Here is a 24,198-nt window from a genome sequence, read left to right as displayed (position 1 = left end):
CTAAACGCCGTCAATCATGTTGTTGTTGTTCTTTTTACTTTTAGGGCAGTGTTGTTGTCGAATGTGAGTCTTCTTGTTTCTACTCGGAGCCGAAGCGTGGTTGGCTTTGGCCTTGGTGCAAGGAATGAAATTACCCCGCCACTCTGTTCAATGTACCCCCCCCCCGTTGCCGCCTCCTCTCCTTCGACTCTTCGTAGGGCCCCTCCCGCACGTGTGCCTCGATTCATTTTCACCGTCTGCGCCTGGAAACACTCACTCGATAGCTACATCACTGCCCCGTGAACTCGCAAAGGGACGCGGGGACAGTGGCCGTGCGTGGGTTGGTATGGAACCCTGTTGCAAGGAGTTGAACTATATTAAAACAAAATATTTTTTTGGGTATTTTACCAGGTAAGGCCCACTGAGCGATGTAGTTCTTTGTCAGAAGCGACCTGGCCACAAATGACAGCTGAACGAAGTGGCTTATCACGTGGTAATTTCCAGCATCCAAATACTCTGAACGCGTGTTGCATAAATGTGGAGGGGAAAACCAGAGGACCCGGAGAAAAAATCCACGCGACTACGGGGAGAGAGAGAGAGAGAGAGACACGCAGACTCCAAATATACAGGAGGCGTCAGGGTCTGGATCGAACCCACGACCACCTGCATACCAGGCGAGGTAGTTAACATCTGGCTATCGCTCCCTCCCCGATGTCAAATGAACATGTGCGTTACTCAAACGAGCATTGGGCGGCGCCCTTCTGCGCTGTTGTTGGTCAGCGATGAGCATTCCACATTCCTATGGCGGGGACGACAACGCAGAATATTAAAGTAGGCTGCTACATGATTACAAACGTGGCCTTTTAACGAAGCAAATGGAACATAAACCTCAAATTGTGGTATCGAGAGAAGCGTGCTTTTGGGATTACACTGAGAGACAGAAAGAGGAGCGTATGTCTGTTGAACTTCTTTCGCACCGTACCTAGCCAACCATGCTAATGGTAGGTGCGTGAATTCCAGAGGCGTTGATACGCACGCATCGCAAAGCAAAACTGTGGACCGGTTTCGACAGACAGCGTCTCATCGGCAGAGCACTCGCGAGACGGTGTATCCCTCGTCTTTCAACGAGATGATCTGCCGGCTGGCTCGTCGATTGTCACGACATGTGACAAGCACCGTCGCCTCCAACGCCCCCACGCGCGCCGCACGACTTCACCCATCATTCAGATTTAATTGGGAGCCAAGATCCGCTCCGTCCGAAACAACGCGAGACCCGATCGCCGCCGTAATTGCTCTGTCAACATGAACAGGCCCTATTTGTGTGTGTGTGTGTGTGTCTATCTACTGCTGGATGAGGACGGGGGCTTCAACCCACGCCGCGCGGATTGTGTGCGTGGCGGAGTTACTCAACGTGAATTTATTTTAATTTTCTATCTCCGTGACTTTACCGAAGGAACTAAGAATATGGAAATTCACCACGTTGGTGAGTGGCGGGGTCAGTGCAGTGTGGGGAGCGTTACAGGCGTGGGGACATATTGCGGCCGTCCATAAATGACGTCACGCGATTTTGGACGATTTTTGACCCCCCCCCCCCTCTCGTCACACGGGGTCACAAAAGTCAGACCCCCCCCTCAAATATGACGTCACAAAGTTCTGCCCCCCCCCCCCCCAAAACCATATTTCCATTTTTAAAATAAAACAATTTTCAAATCGCTTTAATGTGGCGCTGCACTCTGATGTTGTACGAGTGTTGTTAAAGTTGCGCATTTTGATGTGTCGTCACATTTCTCAACCCCCCCCCCTCGTCACACATCGTCGCAAATGTCTGTCCCCCCCCCCCCTAGGTGCGTGACGTCATTTATGGACGGCCCCATAGGTACAGCACAACCGTGTATGTTGCTGCACTGGTCTCAACGTCACTCCGCTTGCACGACCCACACCGTCTGCGTTGTAGCAATGGCGGAGCCAGGATTTTCAGGTAGGAGGGGGCAACCCCTCCAGCAATGAAAAATGATAGAGGAGTTGTTAGTGAGTCAGGACTTGCCCTTGCTTTTTATTAGACGCGTGTGCAGCGATGGCGCAGCCATCGATTGAGGGTCGAATTCGAACCATGTGTGATCGGCATCGCGCTCGCTGAAGGTGAAATATCATCAGGGAAGTCGTGAACTGTATACGCAACTGCGCACAATTCTGAGTCACTTATAACCGCTTTGCCGTTACTTATTGCCAATTATGGACTCTGACTATTGTCCTATCATCTCATTGAGTCCCTGGCACGTAATAATATGCTACACAGTGGCAGTGGGGGTCGCAAAATGCCGATTTATTACTAATAAACCCCAATGATTCGATCGAAATCCCTAATTTCGATCGGATCATTGGGGGGGGGCACGTGCCACCCCCCCACCCCCCCCACTGGCTCCGCCAGTGGTTGTACGCATGGCGGTCACCCCCGTGGAATCACACCATCCAGGCTCAAGCCCCGCTTAGCTTGCCTGGAAAAAATTACGATAAAATCATCTTGCCTGGAATGTCATCCCCTGGTGCGAGGAGTCGATATTGAGCACCGCATCATTGATCACTTGAGCAGGACACCACGTTGACACCATGTGACCCCCCCCCCCCACGCACACACCCCCCCTCCCACGCACACCGCCCCACACACCCCCTGATCCTCGTGTCGATGATGAAGTGTCGGCGCTGCTCCGACACGCGGTCAGAATTTTGATTTAGACTGGAGGATAATCCGATGAGCTAGAAAGCTCTTTTTTTCTCACAGATCTCCAGTAGGGGCGGGTTAGAACGTTATCAACAACAAACAATGCAAACAAAAACCACGATAGGAGTACAAAGTAGCTGAAAGGTAAACAAATAACCGACAAAATAGATATACCAATAAAACTAAACTATTTCTATCTTACCAGGTAAAGCCCACTGAGATACTAGCTTCGTTTTCAGAAGCGACCTGACCACAAATGATAGCTGAACGAAGCGGCTTATCGCGTGGCAATTTATCGCAACGAAAGCGCGTGTCGGTGTTGTCCCCTCTCGTGTTGCTGAGACACAGCGAGCACGTGGGGGTTAAAGGGCCTCCCACCGGGTTACATGACATCCTTTGAACGTCACTTAATTATCTATTTCCTTCCACCCCCCCACTCCCAATTATATTGTGCAGCATTTTATTACCACGGCGCTGTGGTGAGCAGCGGTCTCCCCTATGAACCGAGCTCCTTGAATCACGTTACCCGGCCACGGCTAACATCAGTGGTGAAGTGATGTCTGAACCTGGGCTAGAGGCTCACCGCAGCTTCACCGGCCCATGCGCTAACAACCAGCGGGGTGAAGTATGGTTAAACACCGCCTCCTCCACCCCCCCCCCGCCCCACCGTGACCAACAGTAGTCGACATCGGTGTGAATCCCAACTACGCTATCATCAGAGGCGAGTGGTGTCTGAACCGGTTTTGTGCATCCCCTCGGTCAACGGCGCCTTAAAATTATTTCCCCGGTGCGATGTCTAGGTTATACATCGCCATTGGGGAGACAAAGGTGGTTGGGCAATGGTGCTAGCCACCCATAACTCCTCGTGTGCCGTTCCATCTACAATAGTTGCTCGCGAACATCACTTTCCCCAACAATCTTTTTTTTAAGAGTGCACGGGGGGAGGGGGGGCGTTCTTTGTTTTTGCGTGCGAGTCTGCGTGTGAGCGTCATCCCTGACTGCGAGCCCCCCCCCCCCCGCTCGGAGCTGCGAGCTCGGAGCTGCGAGCATTGCAGCTCGCATCGCACGCAGCGGCAGTAGCAGCCTCCGTCTCGTCTACACCGGTGACACAACAGCAGCAGCCTCTGTCTCGTCTACACAGGTGACAACAGCAGCCTCTGTCTCGTATACACAGGTGACAACAACAGGAGCAGCAATTGCATAATGAAAGGGTAATACATGCACATATCATAAGTGATAAGAAAGCTTAACTCATTAACATTCTGTGACTCCAATGTGCCACGTACATCTACATACTTAATATATTTCATACATAGTCGACAAGTCTCGTAGTTTTCCGGGCAAGTTTACATTTTTTCCAACAGTATTTGACACACACACACTCATACTATACAAGATAAATACGAAAATCTCCCGTATAGCCTTAACAGACTGTCGGGGCAAGTGCCGTTAGCGAGCACCTATGAAGGCCGGTACGGCACACGAGGGGGTTGGTGGCCAGCACCACGCCCGGCCGCCTTTGTCTCCCCCGTGCTGATATTGTACACGCCGCACCGGGTCGTCAATTAAGACTAAGTCGACTCACTGTCACGCACAGACAGACACACACGTGCAATAACCCCCACCTCGACACACACACACGCGCGCGAACAGCGCACGCCGTTCACCTAAACCCAATCAGTGAGCCCCAATCTATCAGTCAATCATGCGCAACCTGAGCTCCGGCGAGCCGTACGGGAGAGAGGAGGGACAGGAGCGACTCAGCTACCCGGCACTGGCGCTCGGCGTGGGTCTCGTCGCGACAACTCTGCTCGGCAACTCCCTCGTGTGCCTCTGCGTGACCACCGAGCGCTCCCTGCGCACGGCCACCAACTGGTTCATCGTGAGCCTGGCAGTGGCCGACCTCCTGGTGGGCATCTTGGTCCTGCCTCTGTTCGTCTACTCGGAGGTGGGTGGCTGAGCTGGCTGGGTTGGGTCACGAAATCGCGCGTCCGCGTGTGTCTCTGTGTGCGCCGTGGTTGCTGGCCACCACCCCCCCCCCCCCATCGCGCGCTATTCCGGTTCGGGCTTCATAGGTGCTCGCTAACAGCACTTGTCACAACAATCTGTTGAGGCTATACGGGGGATCTTTGTCTTGTGTAAATAGTGGAGAGCGGTAGCGCACTGCGCTGTGAACACGGCGACCCGAGTTCGATTCCCGCTTACGGCCAACACCGGTGACGATTATCTGAACCGGTTCTGGGCCTCCCCTAGGTCGACTCAGCCTCAAATACGTACCTGGTGCGATGTGTTAAAACATGGCCTCCAGTGAGACGAAGGCGGCCAGGCGTGGTGCTGGCCACCCACCCCCTCGTGTGCGGTGCCGTTCTTCACAGGTGCTCGCTGACAGTATTTGCGGCGACAAGCTATTAGGGCGATACGGAGGAGATTTACGTGTGTAAGTATCGCCACTGGGGAGACAAAGGCGGCCAGGCGTGGAGCTGGCTACCCACCCCCTAGTGTACCGTGCCGGTTTTCATAGGTGCTCGCTGACAGCACTTGCCCCTTAAGTCTGTTAAGGCTACACGGGGGAGCTTTGTCTTTGTGTGAAGGGGTGTTCGTGTCGTGGATTATGCCCGACTCTGTAGCGGTGGGTGGCGGTGTTCTTGGTTGCTCAATGTGGTTGTCGTGTGTTTTTAGTCTTAGCTTATTTTATAGTTTAGTTAGTTCGTGCTGCTGCTGATGCAGATGCGGATGATGGTGGCGATGTTGCGATCTCGGAAATTCCGACCTCGCCCCGTCCGCTCCCGGCGCGTACGTACAGCGTGTGTGTGCGTTGAACATTTTTCGTACCGTACGCAACGTCCAACCGTGCGAGCAGTTCCTGAGCGGCGTGTGGACCCTGGGGAGCGGCCTGTGCGACGCCCTGATGACCCTGGACGTGATGCTGTGCACCGCCTCCATCTACAACCTGTGCGCCATCAGCCTCGACAGGTGTCAGATACCACCCACAGCCTGGCTTAAGGTGTCACTTTGGTTCGTCTACAGCGGTGATCTTCGCTAACTTTTTTGTTCTTTTGTTTTTCATCATCAGTGCGAGGGCCGTCACAACATTTGAAACCACTGGGGAGGTGTGGGGGGGGGGGTGACAGCAGCACGATGATGATGATGATGGGCGGTGTTTTCACTCTCTGTGTATCGTCGTGGGTCACAACGTCAGGGACTGCACTAAAGGCGACCAGGGAACGCCAGTGGCACGCGGGCCTTGCGATGAAGAACACTGCTTTTCAGTGTCTACGCGGCGTTTTTCAATGATAACATTTAGAGGGAAAAAACATGTCCAATATTAGCCCGATTGTCATATCGGCCTCATGTAATGAGATGATGAATCCACTTGGATCTCTTGCACAACAGTGCAACCCTTCGTATTAGAGGTGGTCGACGGAAGTGGATATAACGGAGCTACCGCTGAGATCTCTTCGAGTGACGTAGGGAACAGCACTTTTATACCTGCTCTGACATGCAGAGTAATCCTCATCACATTAGAGTTAAAGTAATAGATATTCTTTGTGTCTTTCCGTAAAGTTACGTAGATAGAAACATGAAAAAATAATAAAAAAATAATAACAATATCACGACATTTCGATCGCAACACAAGCAAATATTTTTTTTCCTACCTCAGCAGCTCTCCCACTATATTTTTCACCTAATGACGATTGCTTGTGTTGCGATCAAAACGTCGGGATATAGTTATTATGTTATTTATTTTATTATTTTAATTATTTTCCTATCGACGTGACTTTACCGAAAGACCCAAAGAATATGAATTCTTGCAGTCACGAAAGCTTTAAGTCGAGATTCAAAGCAACATATTTTCACTTTCAGAACTGAAGAAAAGCGAATTTAAATCCAGAGACAAATTTTATGTGATGGGGAGTTGTCTGTGTGTGCAGTCATTGTGGGGAGCGATCGTGTATGAACCTTGCGACACGAGTTCGATTCCCGCTCACGGCCAACACCAGTGACGATTATCCGAACCGGTCTCGGGCTTCCCCTGGGTCGACTCAGCCTCAAATGAGTACCTGGTGCGATGTGTAAAAAAATCGCAATGAGGGATACAAAGGCAGCCAGGGCATGACGTTCTTCATATGTGCTTGCTAACAGCACTTGTCCCAACAGCCTGTCAAGGCTATATGGGGGATCTTTGTCCATTGTGTGCATGCGCGTCTCCCTACGCGTGCACGAATGGTCCGTCTCTATGCGTGCGCGTGCATGTACATGTGTACCGTACGTGCTAGTCGTTTGTGCGTGCTAATCGGAGGCGCGTCTCCGTGTGCACGCGCGCGGACGCGTGTTCGCGAGCAGGTTCATCGCGGTGCGCGCGCCCCTGCGCTACGAGCACAAGCGCGTGAACGTGCGCCAGGCCGCCCTCATCGCCGCCACGTGGTTCCTCTCCCTGGCGCTCGCCTCGCCCCTGGCCCTGGGTGCGAACTCGAACCCGGAGCGCGACCCGGCCGTGTGCCGCCTGGAGCGGCCTGCCTTCGTCATCTTCTCGTCCGTGTGCTCCTTCTTCGTGCCCTGCCCGGCCATGCTCGCGCTCTACTGCTGCGTCTGCCGGGGGCTACGGAGATGGAGTGCGCGGCATAAGTAAGATAAATTATTCGGTGACGTTGCTGCTGCGTTGGACTTAAAATAACAAATGTGTCACATATATACGATAAACTTGTAAATGCACGCAATATTCTCAGAAGGCGCAAGAAAACACAGACGGCCAGGAAGGCAACCAGGCGGCGAGCCGGCGACTGACAATTGCCCAAGCTCTGGCGTCCTCTCTATATATGTTTTCATCTTGTTAATGAGTGTTTGCCCGTGGTAGGATACCGAAGCACCCAGGGAAACCCCAGTCTATCTCAGGGGGTTGAAAAAACAACTCAATGTTTCAAGAGCCGCAATGCACGTGAATACGAGACGGTGGTCCTTAATAAATTATGTCACGAAGCAGTCGCTTATGAGCCGCCTGCGGCTCCGTAGCCACAAGTTGCCCACCCCTGGTCTATCGCACACAGGGGGGACAGACGATCTTAGTCCATATTTTCGCTCGAGTGCCTTCTCCTCCTCGACGCCCACGGGAAGGGAGTTTCACAACATTTGTGCGGTGAGCCACCAACCCTCGCTGTTGTCCCCACAGTGCTGGATCACAGGCCACGTGCATAGCCACCACTGGCCCCGCGCCGTTTAGGCAGGGTGCTATGAAGTAGAGCCATTATTACTCTTAGGTTTTTTCGGTAAAGTCACGTAGGTAAAAAAAATTAATAAAAGTAAAATAAAACAAATTAAAAAATTCACGACGTTTCGGAAGCAACACAAGCCTCCGTCTTCAGGTGGAACCGTCACAGCCACGAAAGCTGTATCACCTGAAGACGGAGGCTTGTGTTGCTTCCGAAACGTCGTGAATTTTTTAATTTGTTTTATTTTACTTTTATTAATTTTTATTTTTTACCTACGGGACTTTACCAAAAAAAACTAAGAGTATGAATCCTTGCAGTCACGAAAGCTTCAAATCTAGAATTAGAGCCATTATTGACAATATTTACGCGATATAAAGTCCAATACCCGCGCAATTAACCCAGTATTCAGAGTTAGATTCCAGGCCACGGCTAACATCAGTGGCGAGTTATAACTGAACCAATCCTTGGCCACGTCTTTTACAACCCGCACTGACCAGTGTTCTAAGGTATGGCCAAACAATTCCCTTAGCCGACGCGGCGTGGGAAGGGCCTCTATCCAAAAGTAGAATAATAAAGTGCTGAAAATTATCACGATAATTGTTATTGCTATGAATATGCACGCCGGCCATTTCAGATGCAGCAGCAGCAGCGTGCGGCGTAGCCAGGAGAAGGAGAGTGTGCGGACGAGACAGCTCAGCGGCGCAGGAGTTGTGAGGCCGAGTGGGTCTCCAACCTGCCGGGGTGAGAGTTCAATCCCTGGTGAGAAGGAGCAGCAGCATCATCAGCAGCAGCAGCATCATCATCAGGATGAGACGAAGGAGGAGCATACAAGCACCTTCACCAACCCCACCAGCAGCACCATGAACAGCGCTCACCGCGACCTGCAGGTGAAGGGGTCAGGTTGGAGTGGCCACCTGAGTTTGATTCCAGGCCACGGCTAGCATGAGTGACGAGCGACATCACACCCACCATGAGACGACATGGGTGGGAGGCCTTCATCCATCGGTGAATTTATAAACGAGTAAAAAATAGAATTTACTAATTGTGTTCTTGGCAACATGGTGCCATGATATGGAGACATTTTTACAATAAGAATGTGGAATTTCCACCACTCACCAAATGCACCTAGCATAATTGCTACGAAGGGCCATTTCCCGACATGTCGCCTATTATATAGATGTGTTTTCCTTTAAAGGCCACAGTGTTGTTACTGATGAACGTGTTGAGTTGTTTGGTTCACGCAAATGAGACGGACTGAGTCTCTGCAATGAGGTGCTCGCCAAAATCAACGTTTAGGTCGTTGTGTTGTGCTTGGGAGGAGACAGCAGAGTGTGAAGAAAACACCACGTGGGGAGAGAGAGAGGGAACACGCGCAAAGCGGTGCACGTATGTCGGCAATCTACTTGCTGCGTTGCTATCTAACGTACAACTAAACTATTTTTATTTGACCAGGTAAGGCCCACTGAGCTCTTTTTCAGAAGCGACCTGGCCACAAATGGCAGCTCGACGAAGTGGCTTGTCACGTAGACATGAAGAGCAGACAATTTTTCTAATTGGTGCTTAACTTTTCATGCAACCTTGCACCCATTTGGTTTACAATTTCAACAAAACGTACAATGTTAATAAATACACCGGGTTTGCTGAAACAAAGTAGTTGTACTTACGTGCTCGTGCTTAATCTGTGCTTCGATTATTTACCTTCTAAAAAACTCTGGCCATGTCTCGCACCTCCAGAAAGGACATATTACACCCCGAGGGGGTGCGCGCACCCCAGGTTAAGAACCACTGCTCTAAACGCACACGTTGATTCTAAATGCGGAGAGAAAACTCAGTGGACCCGGAGAAAAAATTCACGCGGCCACGGGGAGAGAGACATGCAAACTCCAACTATACAGGAGGCGTCAGGGTCAGGATCGAACCGGGGTCGAGGTAGTTATAACATCTCGCCCCACCTCTCGGCACCGGGCTGGGCAATTCTCGCGCGCGATTAATTGCGCGATCGCTCCAGTTGGGTCGGCGTTGTGCCCGACAGGAGAGGGCGCTCCAGCACGCGGTACAAATCAAGGGTGTCCGCGCCGCGTGCCGTGCGTCCCCCACGACGACGATGACGACGACGCGTTACTCACACGGAGCCGGGGGGGGTGGGGGGCGCGTGCGGTCCGTAGGGCTCGTGCGGCAGGAGAGGCACCACCGAGGAGGTGAGTGGGATGAGACCGAGCCGGTTCATCGGCCGAAGAGAGCGCAAAGCCATGAAGGTGCTTCCCATCGTCATCGGTAAGATGCAGTGAGTTCAGATGCTCCATACACAGTGGTGGGGGTGGGGGGGTCTTTAACTTGATTCACTGGTGGGGCTCTGTTTTTTTAAATTAGCGGTTAGTTGGTAGGGCACGCCTATGCAGTACTGCACGTGTGTGCAGTACTTCCACTTTGTATTGTATACGTGTGTGCAGTACTGCACCAGTGGTGTAACGAGCAGGGGGACAGGGATGCTTTCACCCCCCCCCCCCTCGACCAAAGTTACGAGTTGGAGCCCCCCTGAGAACCCGCATGGGATTTGTTTTCTCAACAATATTGCGGCGCCAACTGGCCGATTGCAGTTACGATGCCACCGGTGACCACTCGTGTGGATCTCTTGTCTACAGCTCTTTAATCTCGATCATGCTCATTCATATCACGAATCTGTGTCTCTTATCCACTTCTTTCTCATCTCTATTCCTTATTCATCACTGTCGTTTAAATAATCTTAAACCATGGTATGCAAGTGTCTCATCTCTGTCGCTTGTTTATCTTTTTTGAAAAAACAATCTGAATCTCTCTTTACGTCTCAGCGATCGGACCATATCTCTGCGGGACACTCTGAGATTACCCATTTGCTCTGTACTGCGCTTCCACTTTGAATTGCATTTTAAGGGTTGGTTCAGTGGCTTGGCTATCGAGTGTGCCAGGTGGTGCAACTGCACGTGTGCTCACGTGCCAGGCGGGGCCAAGGCACCGGGCTCCTAAGTCGGGTTCAATTGTACAGGGCTCCAATGCCACCTACGCTTCACCACTGGCCTGGGTGCACGTGCATGCGAGCTGCACGCTTTGCGCATAGGAAATGTTGTGGCTCGGTTCGTATGTAGGCAGCCTATAACACTGGATTAAAAAACAAACTTGTAGATTAGTGGTGATTATGCCATATGTTATACGCGTAAGCCATCATCTTGAGCTGTAGCAGCAGCAGAATCATAATTATCAGCGATAGCAGCAAGAGCATCATCATTAGGAGCAGCAGCGGCATCACTGTCATCCATAAATGACGTCACGCGATTTTGGACGATTTTTGACCCCCCCCCCCCCCCTTGTCACACGGCATCACAAAAAGTCAGACCCTCCCTCAAATATGACGTCACAAAGCACTGCCCCACCCCCCTTCAGTCGCTGTGTCGGGTGGTGGCGGGTTTAACGACACATTTGTATCTACCCCCCCTCCCCCGCTTTATTATAAATACACGGGTGGATTTTTGCCGATGTACAATTAACATTGCGGCATCGGTTTTACGCACCCCGCTTCCCAGGCGCATTCCTCGTGTGCTGGACCCCGTTCTTCGTCGTGCACGTGTCCCACGCTATGTGTCCCGCGTGCCGGACCCCTGCGCTGGCCAGCGGGCCCTGCACGTGGCTGGGCTACGTGAACAGCGCCCTCAACCCCCTCATCTACGCCGCCTTCAACCCGGACTTCAGGCGCGCACTCCACAGACGCTGCCCTTGCCGGAGCGCGCCGCGTCGCCGCCGTTGTTGACAATCGTGTGGAGGTGTTGGTGGTGGTGGTGGGGTGCGCAGAGAGAGAGGTGGGGATGATGGGTGCTGGGATGCGAGAAAATCTGTCAATTGCCAACAGAGAAGTCATCCCGAGCTGCAACCTCTCCTACCGGTGCGTGCATCCCTTTTCCAAAAAGGTGTAATTCGCAATCTTATCTGATATGGATGTATATGGCTCCTTAGTCCAAGGCACCTCCGATTAGCAAGGTTGGTTACGTATGGTGCGAACGAAGTTCAATGTTCAGTACACATAGTAGTATAAATGGGCACACTACAGTTATCTTCTTGGTTCTTTCGGTAAAGTCACGTAGAAGGGAAATAATAAAATAATAAAAATAAAATAAAATAATAATATAAAATAATATAATAATCTAAATTTAACACTACAGTTAGTCAATCGGTTGCTCGCGCATGATGAACTCAATTGATGGAGCATCTTTACAAGCGCCCCGGCTAATTGGAATGGTTGTCACAAGGCACGCGAGAAATGCGGAATCATTCTAAAAAGAAATTAGATAGTGATCTTATGTACATGTAACAGACCAGTTTTGTCAGTCCGTTGCTGGATATACGGACGTATGTTGAACTTCTTTCGCACCGTACGTAGCCAACTGTGCTAATCGTCAGGGTCGTGGGGGTAATTTTGGCCATACTTCACCACGCTGGCTAGTGCGAGTTGGCGAAGGTGGTTGAGCATATACAGTACAGTACGTGCAACCTTAGAAGTATAAAGTATAGTAACATGGTGTTTCGCAGCGTTGCCCGCAGAGTAACGCCACAGCAGCCTGCAACGCGTGTTGTGCATAGTTGTCGCCCAGCTAAGCAACATCCAGACTAAATCCTGCTTGGATTTCAAGCTTTCGGGATGACTGCAGACATGTCGGACGATGTGGCCATAGGCAGCCTAATCTCACCGCAAATCCAATGTGTTGATGATGTGTAAGGGCAGCTTTTTGGAAAACGAGTGTCAATTTGTTTAAATAATTCCAGAATCTATCAGGAGGGAAGTGATGGTCGCATCAGTGACGTTTGGCACGATGATCTCTTGGACCGTCACGATGATGATGTTGATGAATTAGCAGACCTTGAGTTATGGTTGTTGACCTTTCAGTAGCTGTGGGGTCTAGCATAAGGAAGGAAGAAATGGCGATGTGTGATGATGACGATTCGACATTTCCACAGGTCTCTGCGAGGGTGGTGGATTCCCGACCCTAAAGCTCCGAGGAAATTCGTCCAAGATGCAGCACCTGTCCAACCGGGGGTTGGTGATTCAGCAGAGATGACGATTTTCACGAGACACAAGTCGGTCGCCTCTATATGACAGTACAGCAAGTGGGTTGCAGATCATTTGTAGTTGCATGTTTTCATGCAGGCACCGTCCTTCCATGAAGCACCAACAACAACACGATTAAAATGGAAGTGGCCCAACATTTGAAGCAAGACCCTCCTGAAAAAGATGTATAGCGGTTGTCTACGTACGGTGCAAAAGAAGTTCAACACACATCAATGATTGCTGTGACCTTCACTCAACTAACTCTGATGTTCTGTTAATGTCGGTTATAAACATTCCAGATTTTTTTAAAATGGAGCCTATTAGAAAAATTGTGACAATTTTTTTCTTCTTAAATTAACAAAGTTTAATATGTCATTATCAAATTTTGATTTTAAGCTTTCGTGACTGCAGGGATTCATATTCTTGTTTCTTTCGGTAAAGTCACGTAGAAGGGAAATCATAAAATAATAAAAATATAAAACAAGAAAAAATATTATTTCCCTTCTACGGGACTTTACCGAAAGAACCAAGAACATGTCATTATCAGTTTTGATTAATCTAATGATGATGGTTTCCAAAGGTTCGGTTAAAACATGCGTTTAATAAGAAACAGATATTGCAAAAGTGTTTTCATGTCCCATTGCAACTTGTACACTTTAATCTTGATTTGTACACTTTACTACAGGTGTGTGTGTATGTACGTACACCTGCCATTCATCTCAAGTCGGCTAACCCAAATGAACACCTGGGCGTGTCCCGGAACCTCCTCATGCCAGCAGACAGCCTTTGACAATTCACGTGATTACCTCAAAGTGCACCTAACCTGGCACAAAATGCGGTGTCAGCGAGGGAATGACTGCTGCTATTGTTGTTTTTCTTGTTGTACATGTTACAGGTATTTCGTAAAACGCATGCAATCACGTGCATGTTTAAATCACATTTTTCTTTGCAATATAAACCACAATGCTTGTGTATATTGTGCACTTAAAAAACACTCTAGGTGTCGATATTAGTTGTAATGGATACCTTTGACATCTGTCAGTACAGCGCTTCTTGAATTGATGTACATTTAAATTGTTATCAATTATGACAATTTAATAAAAAAGCCTCTTTGTCAACATACGCTACAAACGAAAAATAAAGTCACAATGACCGAACGAGAGGTCTGCGTGTAAATGCCTCGTCTTTCGTGGAATATTAATATTGCACAAGTGACGAAAAACAAAGCTTGTAATGACTTGAGAGATTTCCCCAGACTGCCACGATTCTGGGATCAGGACCGGTGCCCATCTGACTCACCACTGTTAGCCATATTTTAATGTATTGTTTTATTACCTACGTGACTTCACCGAAAGAACATAAGAGTAGGGGGACATCAGCCATCTTTGTCAGGGGTGCCATCGGCCATCTTTGTCAGGGAATCATCGGCCATCTTTGGTCTGTGCGTGACAGTCCCCACGCCCCCCCCCCCACACTCTGAACCCCTACCAAAGATGGCCGGCGCTGCTCACGTCACCGCAAACTCGCCGGTGACGTCACCGCCATAGTGGGCAAGCGGGGAAGGTCGCGTCCCCGGCCTCAGCGGGGAGGATGCTGTCACCGCTGTTCAGGGCGGCCCTGTCGGCGCGCCGGGCCATGGTGACCCCTCTCAGGGTCCCCGTCCGCAGGTGAGGGGGGTGGTGGTGGTGGTGGCGGTTTCAACGTTTGCGGAAAGAAATTTTTAAAAAAGCCAAGTTAGAAGCGAAAACGTTGAGCTTGTTAACTCTTGCGGCCTAGGTGTCAGGGTGAAGCCTGTGCTAGGGTTCTTGGGTTTCAATGTCACGTTTATCGATTTTAAAAAAAATACATTTCACGATTATTTGTTGATGTTGGTTTATTTGTATGTACACTCGTACATTGATTGTCCTTGTTTATTTTTTTTATATCCCCTGCTGGTTGAGGGTTTCCCCACGTCGTGCGGTTGGGGGGTGGTCATACTTCACCATATTGGTCAATGTGGCGTTTCGAAGGCGGGGACCGTCGACGCGGGAGCGTAGAAGTACAGTCAACAATGTAAATCGGTGCACTGCTCTGCTGCCCGCAGCCTACCCCCGCTGCCTATAAGCACCTGCTTATACATTGTGAGCACCTATCAAAGCACTCTCCAGCCATTGACTTATTCGATAAATATGTACTCGCTCAAATCATTACGGGGGCATACTCTTTGGTTCTTTCGGTAAAGTCACGTAGGTGAAAATAAAAACAATAAAAATAAAATAACAAAAATAAATCACGACGTTTCGGAAGCAACACAGCCACAGCAAATTATTTCTTGCTGTGGCTGTCCTACCTGATGACGGAGGCTTTCGAAACGTCGTGATTTCATTTAGTTATTTTCATTTTATTTTCACCTACGTGACTTTACCGAAAGAACCAAAGAGTATGGATCCTTTCAGCCACGAAAACTTCAAATCTAGAATCATTACGGACTCGGGTGTTTACCGATAGCTTTAAAAAAACTACACTACCTAAAAAACCGAATATCTACATCGTTGGTGGTAGTTTTGACCAAATCACCTGAAATGTGCCCAATCTCGTCGAGCAGAGTTAAAGCCTAAATCGTGTGTGGGATAGGCGACAGGCCATACGTAAACGTGTGGTCTTGTCAGCAGAGGGCAGCGCAGCATAACCTCATTGCTGTACTTTCTACGCTCGCCACGTCTATTCTGACCGCACTCTGCAGCGCGAAATAGTCGCCGAATAACCCCCCCACGAGCCCAACGGCGTGGGGAGGCCCTCATCCAGCAGTGGATTGACGGTACTATATTGTCCTATGAGTAGTAGGTTTTTGGAAGTAATTTGAGTTCTTAGATATACACTTGCCGTTGCCCATACGTGTGTGTAATTTCCACTTCTCGAAGTGAAAGCAGATGCACTGTGTCAGTACAGGAAACATAGCTGTGCACTGCTCCATTGATTTAAGCTTGGGCCCAGACTCTCACTTGGTTATCATCAATCACTCCTGACATCAATATGAACACAGTCGTAAATTATCCACCATGCAATAGTAATCATTGCGATCCCTCGAGGTTCAGTGAAAGTGAACCGCTATAATTCCTTCATCCAGGAAACTCACTAAATCTCAAGCCTCGTTTTTAGGCGTTTGCTAAAAAAATGTGATGTTTGGCAATTCTGCCAAAAGAATTGTCAAATTTCCACCATCAGCTAAAGAAATGTCAAATTTCCACCATCGGCTAAAGAAATGCCAACTTTCCACCATCGGCTAAAGAAATGTTAAATTTCCACCACCGGCTCTAGGGGCTATAATTGCGACGTTCAATGTCACAAGATTGTTTGATCAATAGAGGGTAATCCATTTACAGATACCCTACCCAAAAATATTTAAAAACGTATTTGGACAATGCTGTATTTCATTTAAAAGGCCCTACATGTAAGATATGGAGCCATCGATTTCACAATTTTATTTTCACAGTTGAGACGATTGTAAGAGGGTTATTAGAAATTTGGTATCTGTATCGCCCTGTATACCATATAAACTTGAGATATGTTACAAACAAAGACTGTGTTATTGTTATAAATGTGTACACTGTTCACTGAGTTTATGAAAATAACGATCCTTTGTGACGATTGCTTATTTATATTTTCGATATACAGATCTGTGCCAGGAGCATAAATACAGCTGGATGTGTTTTGTCACAGGCAGCTTATCGCTGTCAGAGGTGTTATGCCACAACAAGGTCTGCCAAGGTGCCATTAGCAAGTGGCCACAAAAGCAATGAAGAATGTTCCATTATTGGAACAGAGCTTATAGTTTAATTGATGAAAGTGAATGGGTCAGAAACCATAACCCACAGTGAATGCAATCCTTGCTAGCAAACTCAAAACGAAGCACTGCTTGTTGTAAGTGGCTGCAAATTTAATAGTAATTGCATTATGCTCAGTTTATTTGTGGTTACAAGTCGCTTTTAATGATGAAAATTACAGCATTCTATCAAGTAAATTGTTCAAAGTATCTTTTTGAGGAGGTTCCTGCTGCATTTGGATGTTTGTGAAATTACATTCAAATAAGTGTTTTGCACCTGGGAGGAAACTGGAGTACCTGGTGAAATCTGCTAGTACGAGAGGATCTTCAAAAGGGCTGCACAGATGGATTCAGGAAACTACCTGCTGTACAGCTACCTGCTGGAAATCTTGTCTCACACATTTGTGTGATGCACTAACTCTTAAAAAGCATCGCTTGTCACCTTAAGCTGAAGGCCCTTCATATAAATCGTGTAATTGCGTCTCATAAAATTTTGTAAAATGCTATTTATATCATATACATATTTATTTATTCTCAAGTTTCTAGTCCAGTTACATAACCGCGCATGATTTAACACGATTTTTGTTCCTGGGTAGTAAGTGTTATTTTCTAATTGCTTATGCCTCAAAAGTATAGAAAATGGCTATTCCCCACAAACTTTGCTTTTGTGACCAGGACTTTATGTGAAGGAATGACACAAATGCACACCACGTTTTCTCATTGCAATAGGTACATTAAAAAATATATCTGGGTCACAAAAGCAAAGTTTGTGGGGAATAATAGCCATTTTCTATACTTTTGAGGCATAGGCAATTAGTAAATAAGGGGCAGTCCATAAATGACGTCACGCGATTTTTGGACGATTTTTTACCTCCCCCCCCCCCCCTCATCACACGGCGTCACAAAATGTCAGATCCCCCCTCAAATATGACGTCACAAAGCTCTGACCCCCCCCCCCCCCCAAAAAAATAAACATGCTTTAAATTGCTTTAAAGTATTGTCATTGTAGTGCGTATTTAATGTGGCGCTGCACTCTGATGTAGGAGAAAACATTTATTAAAAGTCTATTTATTTAAGTAGAACGTGTTGTCTATATTTATTTAAAGTTGCGCATTTTGATGTGACGTCACATTTCTCAACCCCCCCCCCTCATCACACATCGTCACAAATGTCTGACTCCCCCCAGGTGCGTGACGTAATTTATGGACGGCCCCTAACACTTATTACGCAGGAACAAAAACATTTAAAATTTGTTATACAATGTTATTAATGGAGTAGGATTATTAACTTTGCTTTTGTGTCCTCGTCACAAAAGCAACGTTTGTGGGGAATAACCGTTTTGTGTACCTTTGAGGCATAAGAAATTGTAAAATAACACTTACTATCGAGGAACAAAAAAAATAAAACACAATTTGTTGCACAGTGTTATTTTAGTTGGCTTGCTTTCACTTCAATATTCACTTTAAAAACAACTGCGTAGCCCACAAGAACATCTACCTGCAGAGAAGGAGACATGAAATTGGCTCGTGCGCAGGAGCTAGATGGATTGTTTGCAGGGCCATGAGAGATGGTCATGACTTGGGGGGGGAGGCCTTCATCCAGCAATGGATAGATCATGGCTGCTGATGGTAATAATGAGACATTTAAGATTTTATAAGGCATGCTGTACTCATAGGTATGTTGTCTTCAAGTGGATTTACAGACACCTGAACTGTGGTGTTACATAAGGTGACATTGATGTTCTCCAACTTTGGAAATGTATTCACAATCCAAGAATATTACCAAGGTCATCCAGGTGTGGATTGATCACGGCTAATACCGTGTCTGACAGATCTGGCGGCGGGCATCACGCAGTGCGCTATCGCCAAGCCACAGACCCGGACCCCTACTACGTGCGCTACGGCATGTTCCTGAGCAGCTTCATGTGGTTCTGGATCTTCTGGCACATGTGGCACACCCCGGAGGAAGTCTTCGTGAGTATCGCACATAGCCCGTGCCAGAGATCACTCGCACCATCCACATAGCCACACATGTAGTAATAATAATAATACTGGTTTACTTGTAAGTTATGGAAATAATAAGCAAAATCTGTCGTACTGAACTTCTGTGCTATCACATCTCCGTTCCCTGGCTTCACCAACCCACATTGACCAGTGTGGGGAGGTATGGCTAAACAACTCTCATGACCCATATGGCGTGGAAAAGCCCTGAATGAGCAGTGGATGGTAAAGGGCTGTACATGTACACTTAAGCCAATAGTAAAGATAGAACTGCTGATGAGACAAACATTTGAAATCAATGAGGCTATATTATATTTTATATTTTTTGGGTCTTTCGGTAAAGCCACGTAGATAGAAGAATAATAGAATAGAATAATAACAATATCACGACGTTTCGATCGCAACACAAGCAATCGTCATCAGGTGAAAAATATATGGCGGGACTGCTGCTAAGGCAGGGAGTTATAAAGGTTTGAGATGGGTGTAGCCCAAGGGTCAGTGGGGGGGCTAGAGATAAATTTGCATGTCAATGTAATATCGGATAAATCTTGACAAACGAATCTGTGGGGGTGGCCATTGTATTGTGAGAGATTAGCATGTCAATGTAAGAAATTTGCTTGTAATTGTAAGATCGGAGAGAGCTCGGAAAGATCCCCACCGCCACATCGAGGAAAGCGAACAACGGTGGCTGTGGGAGTGAATGTAACTCAGAGAGTCGAAAATAACTGCTAACATCGGCAGACTGTAAAAATGACACACTCACTGCAGACATGGATCAATACTACATAGATTACAGCATCACAATAATGTGAGAAATGGTGACAGCTTAGGGTGGCCATCATCCAGCGATCATGGCTGATGATAATGATGATATAAGCCAGCTATTTAGAAACAAAATATTTTTTAATTACTTTTAATTGTACCCTCAAGTATGTCTGTGTGTGGCCCAGCGTGTGTGTGTAACATTGTATTGTTGAGACAATACATGACCACCTCAGTTTGGTTTTCATTATGCAGTCCATGTCTGTTGTTGATGTGCGATCGGAGTTGCTTGGTTTGAAGGCATTATTTATCTGTAAACAATTAGGGTGCGTGCATGGGTGTGGGATTTGTAATGTATACAGTGAATTACGTAACTGTAATGGTGAAAATGTTATTTTCGCACAGGGACGCACAACTTTTGAATTTGAAGCTGCATAAATTGAGTAATGTCTGATTTGAATCCAATAGAGCCTTGACTTGAACACAGTATGGTATGGTTGGCTGGATGAAGGGGAGTCAGACTGAGGGTAGCAGAGGTGAATCATTGACTTTCCACTCAGCAAAAGTTGACTGGGGCTTCGACAGAAAGCCCTGATTGCTCGACCAAAGAGTACGTGGAGGGGAGCGGAGTGAGATTATGATATTAGGAGTGAGATAAGAGAGTGTGTGGAGGGGAGTAGGTTTGAGATGAGGAGAGAGCTCATTTCCATAACACTGCCTCTGTATGAAACCGTCCAGTAAAAACGTGCAATAGTGTATGAGAACAGAGATGAAAGTTCTAACTTACAATTGAGAAGAGGCATGTCATCAAACTAGATTCGAAGCTTTCGTGACTGCAGGAATTACTCTTTGGTTCTTTCGGTAAAGTCACGTAGAAAATCAAATCAAATAATAGAATACGACATTTCAATTGCAACACAAGCAGCAACCGTTATCAGGTAAGAATGAATGAGAAAAAAAACAATACGGTAAACTTATGAACACAATGCAACACAACCTACAGAGCCGGACTACACAACAGCCAATACCTCACCTGGCTGACCACGCTCCTCCAAAGAATGACAAAAAGAAAGACAGTGCCACTGTAGTCGTATTCTATTATTTTTTGATTTTCTTTTCTACGTGACTTTACCAAAAGAACCAAAGAGGCATGTCATCGCTAAGCTGTTTTTTTCTATTTTAATACACGGATGCGTGCATGTAGAAACACCGATCCCAACTCGGCAGTACCCACGAGGCACATAGCAAGCGAGGGGAAAGGACAACTTCTTTGGGTCTTTCGGGAAAGGGCAAGTTTTACAGAAAAACCTCTGACCCCCCGCCCCCACCCGTTGGGCTTGATATGATCAGCAGCACCTGCCTTTACTTGCCAGCCTTGATGTTTACAATGGAACATTTTATTTGGGACAAAATATGGCCAAGTTGTCTGTGCCATGACATGCCGGGGCAGGATTAAGACCCACCCTGCCCTTCTGTTGATTTTTGGATCACTTACACGATTTTGCCGTGGCTGGTGGGCGCCGGGATCTTAGAATACGCGAGCCATTTTTTTTTTGGCAAGACGTGTCTCTTGCAGAAAGTGCGGTTTTCAATTTAGAAAACCTTTGTCGGCGACACATGGCACTCTGTTGTGTGTAAATTGGCGTGACAGCCTGAAATGTTGGCGTGCAGTTTGTTCGTGAGCGGTCTCTGCATGTGTACGGCTCTTTGGTCAGTTTACTGTTGTATGAGAGCATTCTTCACACTTTAGGGGTCACTGTTTTTTTTTACCGTACTTTACGTTCTGTTCGTGCGGGCTGGTAAAGGTGTTGAGCGTACATGTGAGATCATAGAATCACAGTACGACCTTGGATTTTGTGACACCACCCTCTCCTGAGCACTGTGTAGCCCCGTAAGCCTTATGACAACCTGGTTGTGCATGGTGGTCACCCATCCGAGCACTATTCAGGCAAGTTGTGACTGAATACAGTGGAACTCATCTGACCCTAATTTATGTGGAGGTGCTGGGAGGTCATAGTTGTTGTCCTACCCCGGCACCTCCGATTAGCACGGTTGACTACGTACAGTGCAAAAGAAGTTCAACATACATACTCTCTGCACAAGTTACTTTTTTTTTTCCTCGAAAAATTAGGATGATTTGCCACTACTTCCTGTTTACTTCCATTATCTATGCTTCATCATTAACTATGATCATTCCACTGTTGAATGAAAGCCTCCTCAAGCCACCATCATCTCTGCGTATCATCTAAATTATTACTTTTATTTCATAATTAAGGTGGTTTACATGAGTCAACTCAGATCTCTGGGTTTAATGCAATTTGCACAAGATTATCTAATCTCCCCTACCAACAAGCTACTGCAAGCTTACGGTTAATGTTTGCAGTGCACAAGAGTGCACTTGACGTTTGAACCAAACCCCAGGACTTTCGCTTCAACTGTAAAATATTAATTACAAAGGGCTTATCATGCAAACTGCGAGAATAATACTCGGTGCACATGTGAGTGTCGAGCTGAGACTTGCTTTCGTTTAAAAATGCTGTCGTGATAAAGGTGACATAATAACTTCTTGCGTTCCCCTTAAGCCCACCACTGTTAGAGATTAAAGTAAATGGCGACCAATTACAGTGAAACATCTCTTATAACGGATTACCCAGCACTCCTATAATCAGCGTCCACAAATTAATCCATGCCAAATCCTAATGCCTGTTTCTCGCTTCATCCTGTTATACGAGCATTCATGTCGAGGCTGATGATGGGGTGGCAAGCCAAAGGAAGGAACCTGCCGGATCGAGCGATGAACCCGGCTCTTGTGTAAGGTGCTTGCTGGATTGATACATCGCAGCTGCTTCAGAGACGGTGATGGCTTGGAGAGGCCTTCATCGACTCGTGTGGTTTGTTGTTGAGTGTTGCGGTCATGGTAGGCCATTCTTAGAATATTAAACAATTATTGAAACTTCGTGTCTGCTGCTGGAAATATCTAAATCCCCGCACGCTGCTGTGTGTTCTTTCTCCTCCTCTTCACGGCCAGGGCCACTTCCCGTACCCCGACCCCTCCAAGTGGACGAACGAGGAGCTGGGCATCCCACCAGACGACGAGGAGTGATGTGCACGTGACACCTGGATTGCCAGCCGAGCTCTCGCGCGCGTCCCCTCTGCCCGGCTCCCCCCCCCCTCCCGCCCTGCAACTCTCCTGCTGATGGTGCCCCCCATGTGGCCACGGGTGCCGACCTACGGGGCCTTGGGCAACGATGGGGGACCTGTACATACTCCAGCAAATTCTATCAACGTTGAAATTAGAAGAAGATTAAAGGCTGTCAGAATGAAATTGGTCTGGTTGTGTGTTTGTGTATAGGTGGCATCGGTGAAGTTGTTTAAATAGGGGGAGCAAGTTTGGTGTGATGGCAGTATTGGGCATCTGTTGTTTTGTTATCTCTGTGTTTGTTTTGTATTTCAAATTTTATCCGGATGGTGCAATTGGCATAATTTGATACCATGAATGATATGTTCAGATTTATCTCAGATCAGTGCAAATCTGCATGTGAGAGAATAGCCCATGGAAGTAGATTCAAGTTTCCTCTGGTCCACACACAAGAGAGGCAGCATTTTATCACCCACTGTGGTACTGAGAGTAACGTTCATTGCATGACAGTCAAACAACAGCTCAATTCGTATTACTGGAATTTAGCCAAATTTATTGCAGAGTCAAATTTAACGTGATGGGTGTTTTTGAGTGTGCTTTTGTGACTGGACCAAGACCATCAACTCTATACACCTGAGATTCCAGGATATCGGTGGTGCTGGCACTGAACTCTGACCTCTAAGCCATCCAGCCAACTCTGGCGGTGCATCTATATGTGATCCGCACACTTGTTTTGCACTGCAGGCTCGTTATTTAGTTTCAGCTCAAGGCAATGGAATCAAGGCTCCTTGAGCTGGATCCCAAAACATCGAGCGACGTTCGGTAGATATTCAATCTTGAGGCTGCCAGTAAGGCTCCACTACCCTTGGGGAACCGTTGAACAAATTGTCGTAGATGTCCTTAATTTAACACCACGTGAGAGACCATTCAGGGACAGTGCCTCGAGAGAGGCCTTGGGCACAAAAATACCACAACACGCCACCCAAACAGGATGGACCAAAACAAAGTACAGCGCTACTGTGATCATCCGTGAGGTCGTGGAGAATTCTCGCAACCTTAAAAAATGTAATCCGTTCTAACTCATAATGTGCCGAAACTACTTAGTGTAGCGCATCTGGAGATACGGTCACCATAACTTGCATTGAAAGTGTACCGCACGCTCGCGGTGATCATGTTTTGATATGTATTCATCCTTTGCTACTCCATTATCTTTCCCCAGTGATAATATATTTTTTAGGATGAGTGTGTAAAGTGCTTGGAGATACTACTGTATGTATTCCAGCGCTATAAAGAATAGATCCGCAGGCTAAACTAATTTAAATATGTTGAACTTTTTTTCGCACCGTACGTAGCCAACCGTGCGGATCACGTATATATGTAATACCAGAGTGGGTTTTCGCTGCCTGTGTGTGTGTACGAGTTGTCTTGCTCTGCAGTTGGCTTTCTCGTTATAGTGCACTGGCTGTATGTTTCACGCATGCAGGTGTGCAGTACTAGTGGGCAATTAGTAGCAATG

General features: G+C 47.4%; 2 protein-coding genes across 2 annotated transcripts; both read left to right on the top strand.

Annotated features, from left to right (window-relative positions):
- Window positions 1–4,403: 4,403 nt before the first annotated feature.
- On the top strand, window positions 4,404–11,686 carry LOC144723048 (D(4) dopamine receptor-like). Its single transcript, XM_078601587.1, has 6 exons — window positions 4,404–4,646; window positions 5,559–5,671; window positions 7,043–7,324; window positions 8,540–8,792; window positions 10,071–10,179; window positions 11,463–11,686. The coding sequence occupies exons 1-6, from the start codon at window positions 4,404–4,406 to the stop codon at window positions 11,684–11,686; spliced, it is 1,224 nt and encodes a 407-aa protein (XP_078457713.1).
- Window positions 11,687–14,503: 2,817 nt separating this feature from the next.
- On the top strand, window positions 14,504–22,868 carry NDUFB2 (NADH:ubiquinone oxidoreductase subunit B2). Its single transcript, XM_078601579.1, has 3 exons — window positions 14,504–14,646; window positions 18,613–18,754; window positions 22,572–22,868. Exons 1-3 carry the CDS (start codon window positions 14,570–14,572, stop codon window positions 22,644–22,646), a joined length of 294 nt encoding a protein of 97 aa, XP_078457705.1. The 5' UTR covers window positions 14,504–14,569; the 3' UTR covers window positions 22,647–22,868.
- The last annotated feature ends 1,330 nt before the right edge of the window (window positions 22,869–24,198 follow it).

The sequence above is a fragment of the Lampetra planeri genome, chromosome 16 (assembly GCF_965212315.1).
Source record: "Lampetra planeri chromosome 16, kcLamPlan1.2.h2, whole genome shotgun sequence".
Lineage (NCBI taxonomy): Eukaryota > Metazoa > Chordata > Hyperoartia > Petromyzontiformes > Petromyzontidae > Lampetra > Lampetra planeri.
The sequence above is the reverse complement of the archived record's forward strand: the minus strand, read 5'-3'. Positions and strand labels throughout refer to the sequence as shown.

What these genes read in the sequence shown, in the direction of transcription:
- LOC144723048 (XM_078601587.1), top strand. Translation starts at nt 4,404, where the DNA reads ATGCGCAACCTGAGCTCCGGCGAGCCGTACGGGAGAGAGGAGGGACAG. An exon ending in TGCGCCATCAGCCTCGACAG is followed by an intron (nt 5,672 to 7,042) that starts GTGTCAGATACC and finishes GTTCGCGAGCAG; the next exon opens with GTTCATCGCGGTGCGCGCGC. An exon ending in GCGCTCACCGCGACCTGCAG is followed by an intron (nt 8,793 to 10,070) that starts GTGAAGGGGTCA and finishes TGCGGTCCGTAG; the next exon opens with GGCTCGTGCGGCAGGAGAGG.
- NDUFB2 (XM_078601579.1), top strand. Translation starts at nt 14,570, where the DNA reads ATGCTGTCACCGCTGTTCAGGGCGGCCCTGTCGGCGCGCCGGGCCATG. An exon ending in CTCAGGGTCCCCGTCCGCAG is followed by an intron (nt 14,647 to 18,612) that starts GTGAGGGGGGTG and finishes CGTGTCTGACAG; the next exon opens with ATCTGGCGGCGGGCATCACG. An exon ending in ACACCCCGGAGGAAGTCTTC is followed by an intron (nt 18,755 to 22,571) that starts GTGAGTATCGCA and finishes CTTCACGGCCAG; the next exon opens with GGCCACTTCCCGTACCCCGA.